Source organism: Mustela putorius, unplaced genomic scaffold (assembly GCF_011764305.1).
Source record: "Mustela putorius furo isolate JIRA1106 unplaced genomic scaffold, ASM1176430v1.1 tig00004041_pilon_pilon_pilon, whole genome shotgun sequence".
NCBI lineage: Eukaryota > Metazoa > Chordata > Mammalia > Carnivora > Mustelidae > Mustela > Mustela putorius.
This window is the reverse complement of record NW_025422176.1, coordinates 314861-334891: the sequence shown is the minus strand read 5'-3', so window position 1 is coordinate 334891 and position 20031 is coordinate 314861. Positions and strand designations below refer to the sequence as shown.

General features: G+C 50.8%; 1 protein-coding gene and 1 non-coding gene across 5 annotated transcripts in view; both read right to left on the bottom strand.

Annotated features, from left to right (window-relative positions):
* POLR3E (RNA polymerase III subunit E) overlaps nucleotides 1–17822 on the bottom strand; it is a 38516-nt gene extending 20694 nt beyond the window's left edge. For 2 of the 4 annotated variants that reach the window (XM_045072665.1, XM_045072667.1), the window contains exons 1-4: nucleotides 17676–17822; nucleotides 4078–4150; nucleotides 2494–2544; nucleotides 202–279 (exon numbers count right to left, since the gene is read on the bottom strand). In XM_045072665.1, the coding sequence (XP_044928600.1) occupies nucleotides 202–279; nucleotides 2494–2544; nucleotides 4078–4113 (165 nt within the window). In that variant the 5' untranslated portion in view covers nucleotides 4114–4150; nucleotides 17676–17822. Of the gene's footprint in view, nucleotides 1–201; nucleotides 280–2493; nucleotides 2545–4077; nucleotides 4151–6489; nucleotides 6723–17675 lie in introns of those variants that run through there. The other 2 variants (XM_045072666.1, XM_045072668.1) reach the window with 2 other exon arrangements.
* Nucleotides 17823–18001: 179 nt separating this feature from the next.
* TRNAL-AAG lies at nucleotides 18002–18083 on the bottom strand. Its single transcript has one exon. It is a non-coding gene; the product is annotated as a tRNA-Leu (tRNA).
* Nucleotides 18084–20031: the final 1948 nt, after the last annotated feature.

Below are 20031 nucleotides of genomic sequence, written 5' to 3'. Positions count from 1 at the left end.
CTCTGGAGCTGCCTACCCCCTTTCTTTCTGGGAACTTTCCTTCCTCAGCTTTCCAGGCTCAAGTGACTGTTCTCTTCCCAACCCTCCAAGTGCTCTTTCTCTGGGCTTCTAGTCCCCAGAGGGCCTGCCTCCTGCCTCACCGGCACCAGCCCCCACCGGTGTCCCCCTCCCTCGGCCCCCTCCGTCAGAGGGCAGACCCACCTTCTGCTGCTTGGGCTTGATCTTGGCTGAAAGGTGTGGAATGTCATCGTAGGTCATCGAGGCCGGACGCACAGGGTACTGGGGAGGGGAAAGGAGCCGTCAGTCCACCCTGCCCAGGCTGGCCTCGCCTAGCCCAGAGCTGGGCTCCCAAGCTCCAGCCCAGAGTCGACACCAAGCAGAGACCTCCTGGTCTCCACCCGTGTCCCCTTCATATCGGCTCAATCCAGCTTCCTTCCAAAAGGCAATTTTCGAAGGCCTCTGACCTCCAAGGAACAGCCCTAAGCGTCAGGAACCCAAACAGGCCCCTCTCTGGTAATCCACAGAGCGCTGCCGGGCAGGCAAGAGTGAGGAGGCGGCAGGGGACATCCCGCCAAGGGCAGGGGACACGAGGCCACGGGCAGCACAGACGGAAGACCCGAGCAGTGCCGTGCTGCCGGCGGAGGACGGGGTGTGAAGACGTTGGTCCGCTCTCTCGCCGCCGCCTTGTACACTTTTCCATAACAAAAAGCTGCCGCTGACCCACTCAGCCCCATCTGGGCCCCCATGTCACCATGCCAAAAGCCGTTTTTATGTCACACTTAAATATACTGCTCTGGTCACTTGTTTGTTCTGAGCATGCTGGGCACATCTTCCCACAACAGCCCTCCCAGAGGCACCTTCCCTTTGTCTGGCGCCGGACGGACACCAGTGGACGGATGAGTCACGGTTTGGACCCGCCCTCGAGAAGCTGTGCCCAGCGGAGCCCGTACCCCAACACGCTCTGGAAGGAGCCTGCTGGAGGCGTGGCAGCGCATCCAGTGAACCCTCTGTGTGGGGGCCCTTTGGCTCTGCTACGTTCCAGCCCAAGGCAAAGGTGACTTCCTAAAAGCTTGCTCAGACAGCAACTCCTTGCTTCCTGGGCCAAGCTTATAGCAGCAGCAGGAAGAACAGTCTGGAGCCCCACTGGTCTGGCCTGAGCCCTCGCGGCTCTGCCACCTCCTGATCTCAGGCTGGGATGGGGCCGGGAAAGGGCAGGTGCTGGAATCAGGCCTGGGTTCTGGTCCCAACTCTGCCTCTTGCAATGTACGGGCCGGGGCCAGCTCCTCACCACCGCCAGCGTGAACGTCCTCACCTCACTGGGCTGCTGGGGGCGGGGACACTGCCACACGGTCTGGGCCACCGCGAACACACACGGGGTCAGCTCCCCGCCAGCTCCCCGCCATTTGCAGGCAGCCAAGGACTCCAGTTCGGAAGGCCTGAAGGACAGGCTCCCAGCCCCAGAGCCTGTAAAGGGAGACCCTGGGGCAGGGACAGGGGCCAGCCGGGCCTCTCTTCCCGGCTCGCATTTTGAGCAGCCCCACTGCTGCCCCGTCCTGGGCGGCGTGTGCAGCGGCTGGCCCCCTGCGCCTCACCTTCTCATACGCAACATGGAAACCAAACACTTCAAACCATAACCTTCCTGTTGAAAATGCAAACAGTCTGCCTGCTCCTTTAAAGAAGAAACAATGTTTCCTTCGGATCTAGCAATTCCACTCCTAGGGATGTGCCCAACACCACCACCTGTCCACAGGGAAAACTTGCGAGAGATGCTCACCGCAGCACTGTTCGTAACAGCCCAGCCGGAACCGACCCAGCCAGCCACCAGGGTGTGGGTAAACTCATCGTCCGCAAAAAGGAGCGCGGTACTGACACGTGCTAGAACATGAGTGAGCCTTTGAGACCATGCCACTAAGTAAGAGAAGCCACCTATGCCACGATTCCGTGTACATGAAATGTCCAGGACGGGCCGATCACAGCGCGAGAGAACAGGTTAACAGCTGCCGCGGGATGCAGGCAGGAATGAGGGACACGGGACAGAACTGTCCTAAAACAGACTGTAGAGCTGAGCTCTGGGCTGGGCTGGGCTCCGAGCACTTTGCACGGATTCATCCAACCTGCACGGTGACACCTCCGCGTGGGTAGTGTAACTGCCACCATTTTGCAAATGAGCAAACAGACACAGAGAGCTTAAGGACGTTGCCCGGGGCTCACAGCTAAGTCACGATGGCACTGGGCCTCAACGCGCCTGCCGCTCTCCAGAGCCTGAACCACGACACTGTTCTGCCTCACGGCAGCCTTGGATTCCCCGTCTTCGGTATCAGAGACTACTGACCTGCCTGCCCACAGAAGCCAAAAGAACACCCCCCCCTACCCCCGCCACCCACTCCACATTCTGGTGTCCGGAACCCTAAGCAAAGCTGAGGTTTCCCGGTACCCCCCACTCCCCACGCCCATGCCCTAGGAGGCCCCTTCACCCTCTGGTCTCACCATTACCTGAAACAGATAGAGCTTCTCTGCCAGACTTTTGGCCAAGTACACATCGATCTGGGAAAAAGGGAAGAATATTTCAACAGGAGACAGACAGGTGCCTGGCCAGAGTGGCCCTGCCCCTGCTCCCTGGATGTTAGGGTTCATGGTTCCTAGAGGCAGTGTGGGGGAGAAGGCTCAGCCACCACTAGAAACAGAGGGAACCGAGGCTCCAGCCTCCCGCTCTGCAGCTAGTGTTCCTGGCCCCGCTAGGTCTGCTGCAACCCAATAAAAATGGGCTTTCCGGGATGCCTGGGTGGCTCAGTTGGTTGGGCGACTGCCTTCGGCTCAGGTCATGATCCTGGATTCCCGGGATCGAGTCCCGCATCGGGCTCCCAGCTCCATGGGGAGTCTGCTTCTCTCTCTGACCTTCTCCTCGCTCATGCTCTCACTGTCTCTCTCTCAAATAAATAAATAAAATATTAAAAAAAAAAAAATGGGCTTTCCACGGGGGCTGCTCAGATCACGATGCATCCTAGAGCCAGAGCAAATGCTTTTCTGATGAGGCCGGGGCAGGGGAGAGCTTACGCACTTGCTGCACTTCCTCCCCGTGTCCTCCGCCACCTCCCCTGGACTGACCTGTCACCCACCTCAAGGTGGTCTGTAAGCCCATCTGAGAACGACCCGGCCCAACTCCTCCTCCTCGGCACCAACCGGCCTGCGCCGCCGTGCGGCACTTTGCCTCCTGGCTTCCTGGCTCTTCGCGCTAACCATGTTCTCTCCCACCACGGCTCTTCGCGCTAACCATGTTCTCTCCCACCGCCAGGCCTTAAGGAGGAGTGAAGGGCATCAGCGCAGGCGAAGCCTGTGTGAAGGGCATTCTAGGTGGAGGGAGCAGCATGTGCAAAGGCCCAGAGGCTCTAGGATGTGTCTGGATCTGGGCTGACTCTGGAACCTACCTCCCCACCATCTGCATCTTGGGTCTCCTTCTTTGTCAGATCCCAAGTTTCCCGAGGGCAGGACACTGCCTTGCTCACGGCTGTCATAGCCCCCAGCACATAGTGGATCCAGCAAACAACTGCTGAATGACTTCTGGGTAGGCCCAGGAAGAAGGGGGAGTTGTTGAGCCCATTCATTCATTCAACAAATCATCACTGGGTATCTACTGAGTGGCAGGCACTGAACTTGGCTTTGTGGACACCGTGGTCAAAGAAGAAAATCCCTCCCTCGTGAAGCTTACATTCTAGGGAAAGGAGATTCTGTCTAGGGGACAGGGAGTGCTGTGACCAAGCACAGGGTGTAGCCAAGGGGGGCCGGGGAGGGCCAGGGAGGGTGTTCACGAGGCGGGTTGGGGGCCAGGGGTGGGATCAGGGAATCCTCTTTGACAAGGAAATGCTGGATCAGAGAATGGGAGGAAGCGAAAGTCTCAGCGAGGCAGTTATCTGGAGGAAGAGGGTTCCAGACAGAGGGAACAGACTGAGTTAGGGATCCCTAGAATACCAGCTGATGCCCGGCCAGCGCGATGGAAGAGCCCCAGCCCCGCTTCCTGCAGCGCTGCACCCGGGCACTGCTCCCTGGTAGCCCCGGCAGAGCGCGGGCAACAGCAGTTACCTCCTGTACGACTGGGTCATCCTCTTCATTGGCCATACTAGGGGGGACCAGCCGCACGATCCTCGGACTCGATCTGCAAGGGAGAGTAAGAGGCCTGAGTCAGTCAGCCATCCCGCCAACACCCCTGGGTGTCTCTGCTGCCACAGGCCTGCTCTGAGAGGGAGGAGCCGGAGACAAACAGGCACTGATCTCCTTTCTACAGCCTTCCTGGAATCAACAAGAGACGGCCCATTCTATACCCCAGTGGCCAGAACCGAACAGGAAGGTGAAACCACCAAGGCAGCACCTGGCGGCTACACCCGCGGGAAAGAATAAATGACCAGCTTTAAGGTTTCTTTGACCACTCACAGGAAAGAGGTCACTATCAGGCAGCAGATGGAGGCTGGCTGGTCCACAGCTGTGGTACAAGCACTGGAGCACTAACCGTGGGCCACGGGGAACCAGTAGGGGAGTCTGGCGTCCAGCAGGAAGAGCAGGCAGTCCCAAGGTTTTCCAGGGGGCTCGGTCTCTGGTATTTGACTTTCGAGCAGACTTCAAGCCCAACCCCCACGAGAGGATTCTGTTTGGTGTGTGTGACACAAAATGACCTTCTTCACAGACTTTAACGTATTCAACACACCAACCCTGCAAGGTGGCCCGACTGTCCCCATTTTCTAAGGGGGCACTGGACCTCGGGGATGCCGTGCACACGCGAGCCAGAGCCGCAGGGCACGCAGACGACGCACTGGGCTTCAAAGCCAGGCCAGCCAGGCTATCTGACTTCGGGTAACAGCCAGCAGTCGGGGAGCTCCAAGGGATGGGAAGGGCCTTCTGCCGGGAAGGAGGAGGGGGCACCTGGGCTGGACCCTGAAGGAGAGAAGGATCTGGACAAGCCACGACACCAGACGGTAAGGGATCCCAGGGGACTGGCCACACATCAAGCACCTGCAGCGGAGAAGGCTGCAGGTCTCCCCAGCAGAGGGAAGTCATTCCACGGGACTGACTCTTCCTAGTCCCAAAGGGACGGGCTGGTTACTCAGATACCTTCAGAAGCCCAGCAGCCCCCAGGGCCCTAGTTCTGGGTTAGAACATCATGATTTTTGTTTTATCTACTTAACATCTGAGTTATTCAATATTTAAAAGGTGCAATACCTTCACCACAGGTGGGGTTCAAGGTCCTCTAAGCCCTCCGCCTGAGCTGTATGACCCGAAATCCGTTCATGCGTTCCAGATCCACGTTCCCAACTCAGGCTGCTCAGTCCCAATGCCAGCCTCATCCCCGAGCCCCTGCTCCCCTCACCGCACACAACTCCTGTCAGGCCCACCCTGAAGGCAGTCTGGGGTCCGGCCACCCCACGGCAGCCTCCCCCGTCCAGCCAGCTCCGCTGCCGGCCTGCATGACAGCGACGCCCTAAATGATCTCCCTGCCCCACTTGCAACCTTACGATCTTCACCCAACCCCACAGCCAGCACCAGTGATGGCTCTGAAAACCCCATCAGCGCTCGCCACGCCTCTGCCTTCAAGGGCCTCCCGTCTGGTCCCCCTCAGGACAGACGCTGGAGTCCTTCTGGCCGACGCGCGGCTGCCTGCGCCCCTTCACCTCTCAGACCTCACCTCCCACAGCCCCGCCCTTCCTCGCCCCCCACCTCGGGCCTTGGTCACCACTGTACCCCCAGAGCCTCCCGGCTCCTGCCCTCACCTCTTCCAGGTTTTTGGCCACACCTCGCCTCCTCACGGAGACCCACCCCGTCTAACCTACCCCAAATGGCAACACCCGCCGACAGTGCCCTTCCCTGCTCTGGTTTCCCCCAAAGCACGGATCACCACAGGACAGTTAACACCTCCGTTACTATTTTGTCCCCAGCCCCACTGCCACTAAACTGTAAGTGACACGGAGACTGAGATGCTGGTCTGTTCTGTCCCTTGCCATTCCCCGGAGCCCGCAGCAGACACTGCACACAGACCTGCTGTCTGAAGAAAGGAACCACAGAACGGCTATTTAACAGGGAGCTACCAGAGACTTTTGAGTGGAGGAAGATGTGGAGGACGCAAGACGGCAAACCCGAGGGAAGCCGACTGCCCCAGCAGTTACAGCCTGACGACAGGAGGAGGATCAGAAGGCCTAGACGGACAGTCCGAGGTGTGCGCTCCTGCCAGAAAGAGGCGCACGGATGGCAGAGCCCCAGGCCCTTCCCCATCCGCACTGGCTGCCAAGGGTCACAGGTGCACAGGGAGCGCAGCCTCTCTGCAGGGCTCTCTCTGCAGGCTGGGGGTCTTCCACGTGAGTCCGGGAACAGCTCATATGTACAAAGACGTGTGGCCTGGGAGGTTCCCCAGACGCAATCATTCCTGAGAAACTGGCTCTCTCAGCTGTTACTGGGCTCTGCTGACCTCTCGCCCAGCCACCGAGGAACTCGAGGAGGAAGAGGTACCTGGAGTTGGGGCTCCTCCTCCACGGTGCAGACTAGGGTGATGGAGGGCTCTCACTTCCCCTCATCCTCCCGACCAACATCATCCAACTCCGAGGCTTCCCAAGTTCTCCGCCCAAGACCTACAGCCAGAAATCCACGGCACGCCGGAGCAGCAAGATGGCGAGGAGTAAGAGACCGAAATGCCATCAGGTCCCAGGAGCTGAGCCAGATAGTTACCAAACCATTCTGAACACCTACAAAGGCAACAGGAGATAGAAGAGCAGCAACTGTAGGAAAAGAAAATCAACCACTTTCCGGAAGGTGGGACTTGTGGGAACGGGAGTCCCAAGCGATGAGAAGGCAGACCGCGGGGGAGGGGCGGCTCCCCGAGGCGGCGGCAGCCAGTCAGGACTTGTGGCATCACGTCGCTCCAGAGGCTAAGCGGGGCATGGAGCCCTCCCGGGGACAGTGTGGTCTCAGGACCCACAGGGTCACAGACCAACCGGGGTGTCTGGCTTTGGCAGAGCTGCCAGCTGTCGGAGCGGGGAAGCCAGACGCAGAGACGGGGCCGAGGAGTGCGCTCTGGGCTTGGGGTTACCGGAAACTGTGATCCAAGGCACAGCCGGACCACGGCTCTTCAAGCAGGGACCCCACAAGCGGCAGGTGCGGGGAGACTCCCTTCTTCCTCCTCTGGGAGGAGCGGGGCAGGAGCACCGTGCAGGAATCTGCTGGATTTGGAGACTCCAAACAGGGCCGGGCGCCAGAGACAGAAACGCGGGGTCACAGGCCAAGCGAGCCCGGAGCACGGTGGGAGCCCAGGGAGAGGGGAGGGGCTGACCCCCCTTCTCTGAGGGCGCCCTGAGGAGCGGGGCCCGGAGTTCTAGGCAACCCGGGGCAGAGACTGGGAGGCCGCCGTCTTCACTCCCTACCTCGGAGCTCTACGGACAGCGGACAGCGGTCGGGAACCACTGCTCCCAAGAGCGAAGGCGCGCAGATTACACCGCCTGGCCCGGGCAAGGGCCGAACAACACCGCCTCGGGCAAAGACATCAGAGAATCACTGCAACAGGGCCCTCCCCGAGAAGATCGGCGAGAACGGCCAGCCAAGGGGCGCCTGGGTGGCTCAGTGGGTTAAGCCTCTGCCTTTTGGCTCAGGTCATGATCTCAGGGTCCTGGGACTGAGCCCTGCACTGGGCTCTATGCCCGGTGGGAAGCCTGCTCCCCACCACCCCCCCCCAACCTGCCTCTCTGCCTACTTGTATCTCTGTCAAATAAATAAATAAAATCTTAAAAAAAAAAAAAAACTTTAAAAATTAAAAAAAATTTTTTTTCTCATTATATTTTTAAAAATTTTTCCACTTCCCTATTTTAATATATATATATTTTTTTTTTTTTTAAAGATTTTATTTATTTGACAGGCAGAGATCACAAGTAGGCAGAGAGGCAGGCAGAGAGAGAGAGAGAGAGGAGGAAGCAGGCTCCCTGCTGAGCAGAGAGCCCGATGCGGGACTCGATCCCAGGACCCTGAGATCATGACCTGAGCCGAAGGCAGCGGCTTAACCCACTGAGCCACCCAGGCGCCCCCCCTATTTTAATATATTTTAAACTATTTTATCTTATCAATACCTTTTAAAAATATTTTTAAATTCTCATTATTATAGTCATATTTTATACTGTAATTGTATTTAACCCTTTTTTTAAAAGATTTTATTTATTCATTTGACAGACAGAGATCACAAGTAGGCAGAGAGGCAGGCAGAGAGAGAGAGAGAGGGGGAAGCAGGCTCCCTGCTGAGCAGAGAGCCCCATGCGAGGCTCGATTCCATGACCTCGGGATCATGACCTGAGCAGAAGGCAGAGACTTTAACCCACTGAGCCACCCAAGCGCCCCTTTAACCTCATTTTTAATATACATATAAAGTTTTTTTTTCTTTAAATTTTGGGATACAATTTCTTCTAATAGATCAAAATATACCCTAAATCTAGCACATGGCTTTGTTCTAATCTCCGGCCTGATCACACTGGTTCCTTTTCTTTTCTCTTTTTTCAACCAACATATTACCTTACCAATTCCTTTTTTAGAATCTTTTTAAATTTTCATCTTTACAGTCATATTCCACCCCTTCATCATGTTTACCCTTATTTTTGTAATATATAAGTTTTTCTCTAAAATTTTGGGAGGTAGTTTCTTCTAACAGACCAAAAAAAATCCAGAATCAAGCGTGTGGCTTTGTTTGACTCACCAGTCTAATATCTATAGATTTTTCCCCCCCTCCATTCTCCCCCCAGCCTCGGGTCTCCTCTGATTTGGTTAGTGTATATTTTTCTGGGGTCGTTGCTACCCTTTTAGTATTTCGTTCTCTCATTCATCTGTTCTTACCTGGATAAAATGACAAGGCGGAAAAACTCACCACAAAAGAAAGAATGAGAGGCAGTACCGACGGCTAAGGATCTAACCAATACGGACATTAGTAATACGTCAGAACTAGAGTTCAGAATGAGGATTATCAAGGTGCTAGCTGGGCTCAAAAAAGACACGGAAGATATTAGAGAATCCCTCTCTGAAGAAATAAAATCCCTTTCTGGAGAAAGAAAAGAACTAAAATCTAACCAAGTTGAAATTTTAAAAAAGCTATTAATGAGATGCAATAAAAAATGGAGCCTCTTACTGCTAGGATAAATGAGGCAGAAGAGAGAATTAGTGATATGGAAGACCAAATCATGGAGAATAAAGAAGCTGAGTAAAAGAGAGACAAACAACTAGTGGACCACGAGGGGAGAATTCGAGAGATAAGTGATACCATAAGACAAAACAGTATTAGAGTAATTGGGATCCCAGAAGAAGAAGGGGGGGGGGGCAGAAGGTATACTGGAGCAAATTATAGCAGAGAATTTCCCTGAAGGAAAAAAGCATCAAAATCCAGGAAACACAGAGAAACCCCGCAAAATCAGTAAGAACAGGTCCACAATCTGTCATCAAATAGTAAAACTCACAAGTCTCAGTGACAAAGAGAAAATCCTGAAAGCAGCTCAGGACAAGAGGACTGAACATACAATGGTAGAAATATTAGATTGACAGCAGACTTATCCACAGAGACCTGGTAGGCCAGAAAGTACTGGCATGATATATTCAGAGCACTAAACTAGAAACATATGCAGCCAAGAATACTACATCCAGCTAGGCTGTCACTGAAAATAGGAGGAGAGATAAAAAGCATCCAGGACAAACAAAATCTAAAAGAATTTGCAAACACCAAACTAGCACTACTGGAAATACTGAAAGGGGTTCTCTAAGCAAAGAAGTAACAGACCAGAAAGGAACAGATACAATATACAGTAACAATCACCTTACAGGCAATACAATAGCACTAAATTTGTACCTTTCAATAGTTACCCTGAATGTAAAAGGGCTAAATGCCCCAATCAAAAGACACAAGGTATCAGAATGGGGGGGGGGGGGACAAACAGACAAACAAAAAAACACACAGACCCATCAATATGCTGTCTACAAAAAACTCATTTTAGACCCAAAGACACCTCCAGATTTAAAGTGAGGGGGTGGAAAACAATTTACCATGCTAATGGACATCAAAAGAAAGCTGGGGTGGCAATCCTTATATTAGATAAATTAGATTTTAAGCCAAAAACTATAATAAGAGATGAGGAAGGACACTATATCATACTTAAAGCGTCTGCCCAACAAAAAGATCTAACCATTTTAAATATCTATGTCCCTAACACGGGAGCAGCCAATTATATAAACAAATTAATAACAAAATCAAAGAACCACATTGACAGTAATACAATAATAATAGCGGATTTTAACACTCCCTCTTACTGAAATGGACACATCATCTAAGCAAAAGATCAACAAGGAAATAAAGGCTTTACATGACACACTGGACCAGACGGACATCACAGATATATTTAGAACATTCCATCCCAAAACAGAATACACATTCTTCTCTAACATGGAACATTCTCCAGAATAGATCACATCCTGGGTCACAAATCAGCTCTCAACCAGTACCAAAAGACTGGGATCATTCCCTGAATATTTTCAGACCACAATGCTCTGAGCTAGAACTCAATCACAAGAGGAAATCTGGAAAGAACTTAATACATGCAGGCTGAAGAGCATCCTGCTAAGGAATGAATGGTCCACCAGGATATTAAAAGAATTTTAAAAATTCATGGAAACAAAGGAAAATGAAAACACAACTGTTCAAAATCTTTGGGACACAGTAAAGGTGGTCCTGAGAGGAAAGTGTATACCAATACAAGCCTTTTTCAAGAAACAAGAAAGATCTCAAGTACACAACCTAACCCCAAACCTAAAGGAGTTGGAGAAAGAATAGCAATGAACGCCTAAACCAAGCAGGAGAAGAGAAATAATAAAGATCAGAGCAGAAAGCAATGAAATAGAAACCAAAAGAACAGTAGAAAAGAGCAACGAAACTAGGAGCTGGTTCTCTGAAAGGATTAGTAAGATTGATAAACCCCTGGCCAGACTTATCAAAAAGAAAAGAGAAGGGGCGCCTGGGTGGCTCAGTGGGTTAAAGCCTCGGTCTTCGGCTCAGGTCATGATCCCAGGGTCCTGGGATTGAGCCCCACATTGGGCTCTCTGCTCGGCAGGGAGCCTGCTTCCCTTCCTCTCTCTGCCTGCCTCTCTGCCTCCTTGTGATCGATCTCTCTCTCTCTGTCAAATAAATAAAGAAAGAAAATCTTAAAAAAAAAAAAAAAAAAAAAAAGAAAGAAAGAAAAGAAAAGAGGAAGGACCCAAATTATAAAATCATGAATGAAAGAGAAGAATTCACAACCAACACCAAAGAAATACAAACAATTACAAAAACATATTATGAGCAACTATACACCAGCAAATTTGACAATCTGGAAGAAATGGATGCATTCCTAGAGACTATAAACTACCACGAAGAAATGGATGCATTCCTAGAGACTATAAACTACCACAACTGAACCAGGAAGAAATAGAAAACCTGAACAGACCCATAACCAGTAAGGAGATTGAAACAGTCTTTAAAAACCTCCCCAAAAACAAGAGCCCAGGGCCAGATGGCCTCCCAGGGGAATTCTACCAAATGTTTACAGAATTAATATCTGTTCTCCTGAAACTGTTCCAAAAAACAGAAATGGAAGGAAAATTTCCAAACTCATTGTATGAGGCATTACCTTGATCCCAAAACCAGACAAAGACCCCATCAAAAAGAATTACAGACCAATATCCTTGATGGACACAGATGCAAAAATTCTCACCAAAATATTAGCCAATAGGATCCAACAGTACATTAAAAGGATTATTCGCCATGACCAAGTGGGATTTATTCCTGGGCCGCAAGGTTGGTTCAACATCCACAAATCCATGTGATAGAACACATTAATAAAAGAAAGAACAAGAACCATATGATATCACAACGGACACTGAAAAAGCATTTGACAAAGTACAGCATTCTTCTTGATCAAAAGTCTTCACAGTGTAGACACAGAAGGTTCATACCTCACTATCATTAAAGCCATCTATGAAAAACCCACATCGAATATCATTGTCAATGGGGATAAACTGAGAGCTCTTCCCCTAAGGTCAGGAACACAGCAGGGATGTCCACTAACACTGCTATGTCAACATAGCACTAGAAGTCCTAGCCTCAGCAATCAGACAACGAAAACAAATAAAAGGCATCCAAATCGGCAAAGAAATCAAACTCTCACTCTTTGCAGACGATATGATACTTTATGTGGAAAACCCGAAAGACTCCACTCCAAAACTGCAAGAACTCATATAGGAATTCAATAAAGTGTCAGGATATAAAAATCATTGCACAGAAATCAGTTGCATTTCTGTACACCAACAGCAAGACAGAAGAGAAAAAAAAGGGAGTCGATCTCATTTGCAATTGCACCCAAAACCGTAAGATACCTAGGAATAAACCTAACCAAAGAGGCAAAGAAACTGTACTCAGAAAACTATAAAGTACTCATGAAAGAAATTGAGGAAGACACAAAGAAATGGAAAAATGTTCCATGCTCACGGATTGGAAGAACAACTATTGTGAAAATGTCTATGCTACAGCGAGATCCCTATCAAAATACCATCCATTTTCTTCAAAGAAATGGAACAAATAATCCTAAAATATATATGGAATGAGAAAAGACTGAATAGTCAGAGGAATTTTGAAAAAGAAAGCCAAAGTTGGCGGCATCACAACTCCAGATCTCAAGCTCTATTACAAAGCTGTCATCATCAAGACAGCATGGTACTGGCACAAAAACAGACACACAGACCAATGGAACAAAATAGAGAGCCCAGAAAATGGACCCTCAACTCTATGGTTAACTAATCTTCAACAAAACAGGAAAAAATGTCCAATGGAAAAAAGAGAGCCTCTTTAACAAATGGTGTTGGGAAAACTGGACAGCCACGTGCAGAAGAATGAAACTGGACTATTTCCTTACACTACACACAAAAATAGACTCAAAATGGATGAAAGACCTCAATGTAAGACAAGAATCCATCAAAATCCTTGAGAAGAACACAGGCAGCAACCTCTCTGACTTCAGCCCCTGCAACTTCTTCCTAGAAACATCACCAAAGGCAAGGGAAACAAGGGCGAAAATGAACTATTGGGACTTCATCAAGATCAAAAGCTTTAAAAAAATAATAAAATAAAAATAAATTTTAAAAAATCAAAAGCTTTTGCACAGCAAAGGAAACAGTCAATAAAACCAAAAGACAACTGACAGAATGTGAGAAGATATTTGCAAATGACATATCAGATAAAGGTCTAGTATCCAAAATCTATAAAGAACTTATCAAACTCAACACCCAAAGAACAAATAATCCAATCAAGAATTGGGCAGAAGGGGCGCCTGGGTGGCTCAGTGGGTTAAAGCCTTTGCCTTCAGCTCAGGTCATGGTCCTGGGATGGTTCTGGGATCGAGCCCCACATTGGGCTCTCTGCTGGGCAGGGAGCCTGCTTCCTCCTCTCTCTCTGCCTGCTTCTCTGCCTACTTGTGATCTCTGTCTGTCAAATAAATAAATAAAATCTTAAAAAAAAAAAAAAAAAGAATTGGGCAGAGGACATGAACAGACATTTCTGCAAAAAAAACATCCAGATGGCCAACAGACACATGAAAAAGTGCTCAACATCACTCAGCATCAGGGAAATACAAATCAAAATCACAATGAGATACCACCTCACACCAGTCAGAATGGCTAAAATTAACACATGAGGAAATGACAGATGCTGGCGAGGATGCGGAGAAAGAGGAACCCTCCTACGCTGTTGGTGGGAAGGCAAGCTGGTGCAGCCACTCTGGAAAACAGCATGGAGGTTCCTCAAAAAGTTGAAAATAGAATTACCCTATGACCCAGCAATGGCACTACTGGGTATTTACCCGAAAGATACAAATGTAGCGATCTGAAGGGGCACGCACCCCAATGTTTATAGCAGCAATGTCCACAATAGTCAAGCTGTGGAAAGAACCTAGATGTCCATCAACAGATGAATGGACAAAGAAGATGTGATATATATATATATATATATATAAACATACACACACAATTGAATACTATGCAGCCATCAAAAGAAATGAAATCTGGCCATTTGCAATGACATGGATGAAACTAAAGGGTATTATGTAATCGAAGTAAGTCAATCTGAGAAAGACAATTATCATATGATCTCTCTGATATGAGGAATTTGAAAGCAGGGCAGGGGGTCCTAAGGGGGAAGGGAAAAATGAAACAAGATGGGATCAGGAGGGAGACAAACCATAAGAGACTCTTAATCTCACAAAACAGAGGGTCGCTGGGGGGTGAGGGGAGAGGGTGGCTGGGTGATGGACACTGGGAAGGGTATGTGCTATGGTGAGTGCTGTGAAACGTTGAGCCTAGCGATTCACAGACATGTACCCCTGGGACAAATAATACATTATATGTTAATTAAAAAATAAAGAGAAAAAAAAACCCACCGCAGATCAGCGACCCTGAACATGCACGCAATTACAAAACTAAATCAAGGTTTCACATAAGCGTAAGTGCCCCTGTTGGATGTGATGCAGGTTTCACATAAGCGTAAGTGCCCCTGTTGGATGTGATGCAGTGAGATTCTTTGAAATTAAACATGCTGGTTACAATCCTCCAAAGTGGTTTCACATCCCACTAATAAAAAAAAAAAACTTAAGTAATCTCTATGCCGAACGTGGGGCCTGAACTCAACACCCCGCCGTGCTCTACAACTGAGCCAGCCGGCACCACTCACGAATCAATCTTGACCCGTGACTGACAAGCGCCGCTCCAACAAGCCTCCCCGAGGTTCTCTCGGCTACCTCCAGTCCGCCCCGAAACAGCCACAGCTGTCCTTGCAAACGAGTAAATCACATCATTCTCCCGCTCAAAACCCTTCACCTGCCACATAGAATAAAATCTAAAGTCCATTCCATGGCCTCAAGGCCTTATGTGATCTTGCCCCTGCCTTTCCCTCACCATCCACAAGGCCAGGTGGCCATCTGCCGGGCCTCCAAAAGTTGAGTCCCCCCCACAGTCTGTCTCAGGACCTTTGCATGACAACTGCTTTTCCCAGGTCTTTTCAAAGCGGGCTGCTTTTCGGTAGATATTCCCCTGCCAGCCCCTCCTAGAGGCAAGTTCCCTGGCGCCCACCGGAAAGAGCCCTCCCAACCAGCTCAGAGTCAGGACCACCCCTCCCTGTTTCCTTTCCTTCACGGTTCTCACCGTCTGGAACTATCTAGTCTGTCTGCCTTTGTGCTGCCTGCCTCCTGCACTGGAATGGAAGCTCCACGGGGCCTGGCAGTTACCTCAACCATAAAGTAGAGATCATTATACTCACTTCATCAAGTTGTTATAAGGATTATTATCTCTTTTCAAAATCCATGCTGTTCTCCCAATACCTAGAACAGTGCCTGGCATGAAGTGGACGCTCAATACAGTACAAAGAACAAATAAATGCACGCGTGAAATCAGGCGGTTACAGACCGTTCACCAGCCGCATCCAGACACTGGCGGACTCATGGTTTGGGTCTCACAGACATTTGCAGACAGACAGGGGCTGTGGCCCAGGCAGAAGCAGACCTTCCAGCCGCAAGCCAAGCTTCTCCAACTGAAGCGACCACCTGTGACCAACCTGGGTGTCCTGTGGCCATCATGGTACTCTGGGGGCAGTGGCTGTGCCCTTCAGCACTCGAAATTTCCCCCAGGAGGGAGCTGCCAACTAAGGGAAAGGAGACAAGGACCCCAGGTGGAGGGAAGGAGGGGTTCCCAGCTAAGGAAATACCCCAGTGCCACCCCTGGGGGCATCCCGGTGCACCTGGGAATGGAACCGGTCAGACAATCGGAAATGCGGAGGCATCTCCAAGGTCTCTCTAGCTACTGGAGGGAGAAGACCAAGTACGATGCAGTTAAGAGGAAAGGACCCGGGCGCCTGGGTGGCTCAGTGGGTTAAGCTGCTGCCTTCGGCTCAGGTCATGATCTCAGGGTCCTGGGATCAAGTCCCACATCGGGCTCTCTGCTCAGCAGGGAGCCTGCTTCCTCCTCTCTCTCTGCCTGCCTCTCTGCCTACTTGTGATCTCTGTCTGTCAAATAAATAAATAAAATCTTTAAAAAAAAAAAAAAAAAAAAAGAGGAAAGGACCCCAAGGACAAACCGTCTCAAGGCCTGGATTCTAAATGCCCGTGTGTCTCTCTGGCAAGACATCTCCCCGCTCTGGGTCACCTCAGCTTCCACCTGTGTGAATGCATTAACCCTTAACCAGCATCAGCCCCTTCTCCGAGGACTTCACACATGTTCTCATCCTCTCAACGGTCCTCTACGTCAAGACTCATCCTTGCCAGTTAAGAAACCAGGGAACTCGGATCCAGAGAGTAGGGAATTCTGCCCAGGGTCGCTGTGCCGGAGAACCGCAGAGCCAGAGCGGAAGCCCAGGTCCGGCTGATGTCAACCACCCGGATTCTTAACCACGAGGCTGCACCCCTCGTCCAGGAAAGGCACTATGGGATAGTGGGGAAGAGCCTGGCTGCTCAGCACCAGACGCCACCGGTTCAAATCCCACCTCCGCTACTTCCGATCCGGGGCCGGCTGCGAACGGTCTGGACGGGGCCAAGTCTCCAAGTCTCGCTCTTTTCATCCCTTTCAAAGGGGGGATAAGAAAAGGACTCAACCTCCCCAGGGGCTGCGGTGAGGCTTAACGAAGGGTCATAAATGGAACCTGCGGAGAGCTTTGTTATTACTTGGCAACATGTTTGTTTTTTGGTTTTGGGGTTTTTTGGGGTTTTTTCCCCCCCCCAGGTCGGAGAGCACACCGCGGCCACAAATCAAACCCCGCAGAGCCGGGGCTGCTGGCGTCTCCCCCGAGTCGGCCGGCCCACCGCAACCCGACCAAGGCCGCGGGATTTTCCTGATCCCCGTTTCACAGGGGACGAAACGCTGGCGATGGAGACGACCTCCTCGTCGCCCTCCGACTCTAAAGCGGCGCAGAACCCGACCCACGACCTTGCTCGCGTACGGGCCGCCCGGCCGTGCGTCCCGGCCGACTCGTCCCCCGAGCCCACGGTCGCGGCCGTCCCCGCGGCGCCACGCTGGCTGTCCGCGAACGCTGCATGGCGGCCCGAAGACGTGAAGGAGACGCGTCGGGCCCGGCCCGGCCCGGCCCGGCCGCGCGGAGGCTGCTCGGGCTCAGGGCGAGCAGGGGGGCCGGGGCACGCTTGGGTAGCGCCCGCCCTGTCCGGCGGGGACGGGCCGCCAGCGCCGGGCCACCCTGTCCAATGGGTCCCGCCTCCCTCGCAGGCGGTCGGGCCCCCTCTCACGCCCACCGCCCGGCCATCGCCACGAGCCGCCGCGCGGGCGGGACACCGGCCGCCTTCGGACAGGCGCTCCCGCAGGAGGCCGGCCGGGGCCGGGCGGAGCACCGCGGCGGGACCCTGAGTCAGCGCCGGCAGCCTCGGCCGCGACATCCCCGACTGCCGGGCCGGGCCGGGCCGAGGTCGGAGCCTGCGGCCGGCCCGGGGCCACGGTAGCGGGCTGCCCGTCCCTCCCGCCGCCCGAGGCCCGGGAGGCTCCCCAGACCCCGAGCTCCACGCGGCGCGGGCCTCCCGGCCTACTCGGCAGCCCGGCCCAGGCCCACCTCGCGAGTGCGGCCCCGCTCCAGAGCCGGCGTGCGCTGCCTTCTGGCCACTCACCTCTCCGCGGGGGCCGCGCGCGGGCGGCGGCAACGGCCCAGGGACCCGCGGGCTGCAGAGGCGGCGGCGGCCCGGCTCTTCTCTTAGGCGGCGGCCATGTTGCTGGCGGAGAAACTCCAGCGGACACGTGGGGGGAGCGGGGCCGGGCCTCACGCTTCCTTTTACCCACAATGCCCCGCCCCGACGCGCACAGGCCCGCCTCCTCGCCGCTCCATTCATGCCGGCCGCGGGCCGGGTCGGGCAGCAGGGGGCGCTGACGATCCGGCAAAAGAACAGCAAAACGGACACTCCCCCGCCCAGGCGGCGAGGACAAAAGTGAGACATCCTGGCAGCGGTGGGATTCGAACCCACGCCCCCGAAGAGACTGGAGCCTTAATCCAGCGCCTTAGACCGCTCGGCCACGCTACCCAGCTGGTAAAATGCTCTTCCAGGAAGCTACTTAATACTTTACTGAGCAAATTTCACGGACGTTTCTAGTCCTTTGCCTGATTTTGATGGACTTAATTTTGAATGTGTCATGTATTTTAAAAGAAATCATTTGCTCCAATAATTGCACCCAGATTCGTTTCAAATAGATTTTAGAGCGAAAAGCAGCTTAAGAATCTGTGTTCTGGGTCGGCTGTTTAACCCGGAGATCTCAGAAGGAGCCACGTATCTCCGTGGAAATGACGGATTCCAGCAGTGATTCTCCCTAGGGGCTACGAAAACCAAATCGGGGGAGCTGGTGTAAGCAGTTTACTCTGAAACGCTATGAGTTTTAATGTTTAGTTACTCAAAAAGTAAGTGAATTATTGCAAAATATTTACACTTTGCAGATAAGTTACAATGCTCTTTTATCTTTGACCCTAAGTCCCAGCCACAGAGGTAACCAACTTAGTAACTATCTTTCTGGATTTTCTGCTGTGAATGTATGTGGATTTTTTGGGATATATTCATATGCATACATAGATACCCATAGAGAATTGATGTTTCGTTTTTATTGTGTATGGGTTTTTACATAAATATTATCATACGATTACTCTTAATCTGCAACTGTTTTTTCACCCAAATATACTTTTAAAATATCTATCCATGTTAATGGAAATAGATATTTAAAAATATAGAAAAAGTACAAAGAAAAAATAATCACCCACATTCTCACCGCCTAATATTGTGGCATTTCACTTCCAGTTCTTTTCCTACGTACATACTTTTCATTAAAAGTTATTCAGGAAACAATATAAATATGCTGTCCTTTTAAAAATCCATTTGAAAATATACTAGAGCATTAAACATTTTTTTTTAAATAAAAATATACTAGACCTTTACAAATTAAAAATAAATCCTCCTTCCCAAACATCCTCCCTTGGCTATGACTATTATTATGACTTGATGTGTATTCAATCCATTTTTTATCCCTTCATATCTATATATATTTATATCTATAGATACAGATATTTGTGTATTTATACATATATTCTCATGAACAATATATAGAATGGTTTTCTGTATTTTTTCCATTTTTGTAAATATTATTGTGCCAAGATCATTCTGAAACATATTCCTCTACTCCAACATTATGAGTTCTATTACCAATGCATAGAGATTTTATTCCACGATGTGAATATGGACCTTTTAGTTGTTTATATTATTGTTATATTCAAGTTTCTGGTTAATATCTAACTAGCACACACCCTAACATCTGGGCATTCCATATCTCTCCTTATCTTCAATTCCTCCTCAACTGAGTTTTTCCCCATCTACTTTTAACATAAGTATTGATAGGCAACGATTTCATTGCATCAGGAGAGTTTGTTGCTTTTAAAGGAATTTTTAAAGAAATACAGTAGCAGCCATCTATTGAGGACACACACTAGCCATTGTGGGGGATTCAGAGCTAAATGAGGAATAGTTCTTAAGATCAAAAGAGGCATTCATCTAGTCGCAGTGTTTTAGTACTAGGAGGGACTTTGTGAGTTGTGTGCCGAGTTTTCCAAAAGGAAATATCCTCATGGTAAAGGCTAATTGCTGGAAGATCTGCCTAATCTCACTCTTCTAAGAATTGCCTGCACTGCCCAGAGAGCGGATCCCTGGCAGTCCCCTCAGTGCTGTGCCCCCATCCCTGCCCATGGTGTGCATGGGCAGGGGTGTCTGTGGTAGATACAGCACTCGGGTCAGACCAATCAGAGCCTCTTTTGAGATTCTGAACTGAGACATGGTGGTTTCCCGATTTGTTAATTTTAATGTGTTCAGTGTTAGAGTGTCAAGGGTTAGGGTCTAAGACTGACAGGAGCATGGGAGAAAGGGAGATTTGGGATGGCCATATTCTGGGAAATAGATTGGAGAAGTAGAGAAGGCCCGTGCGTGGGGGGAGAAG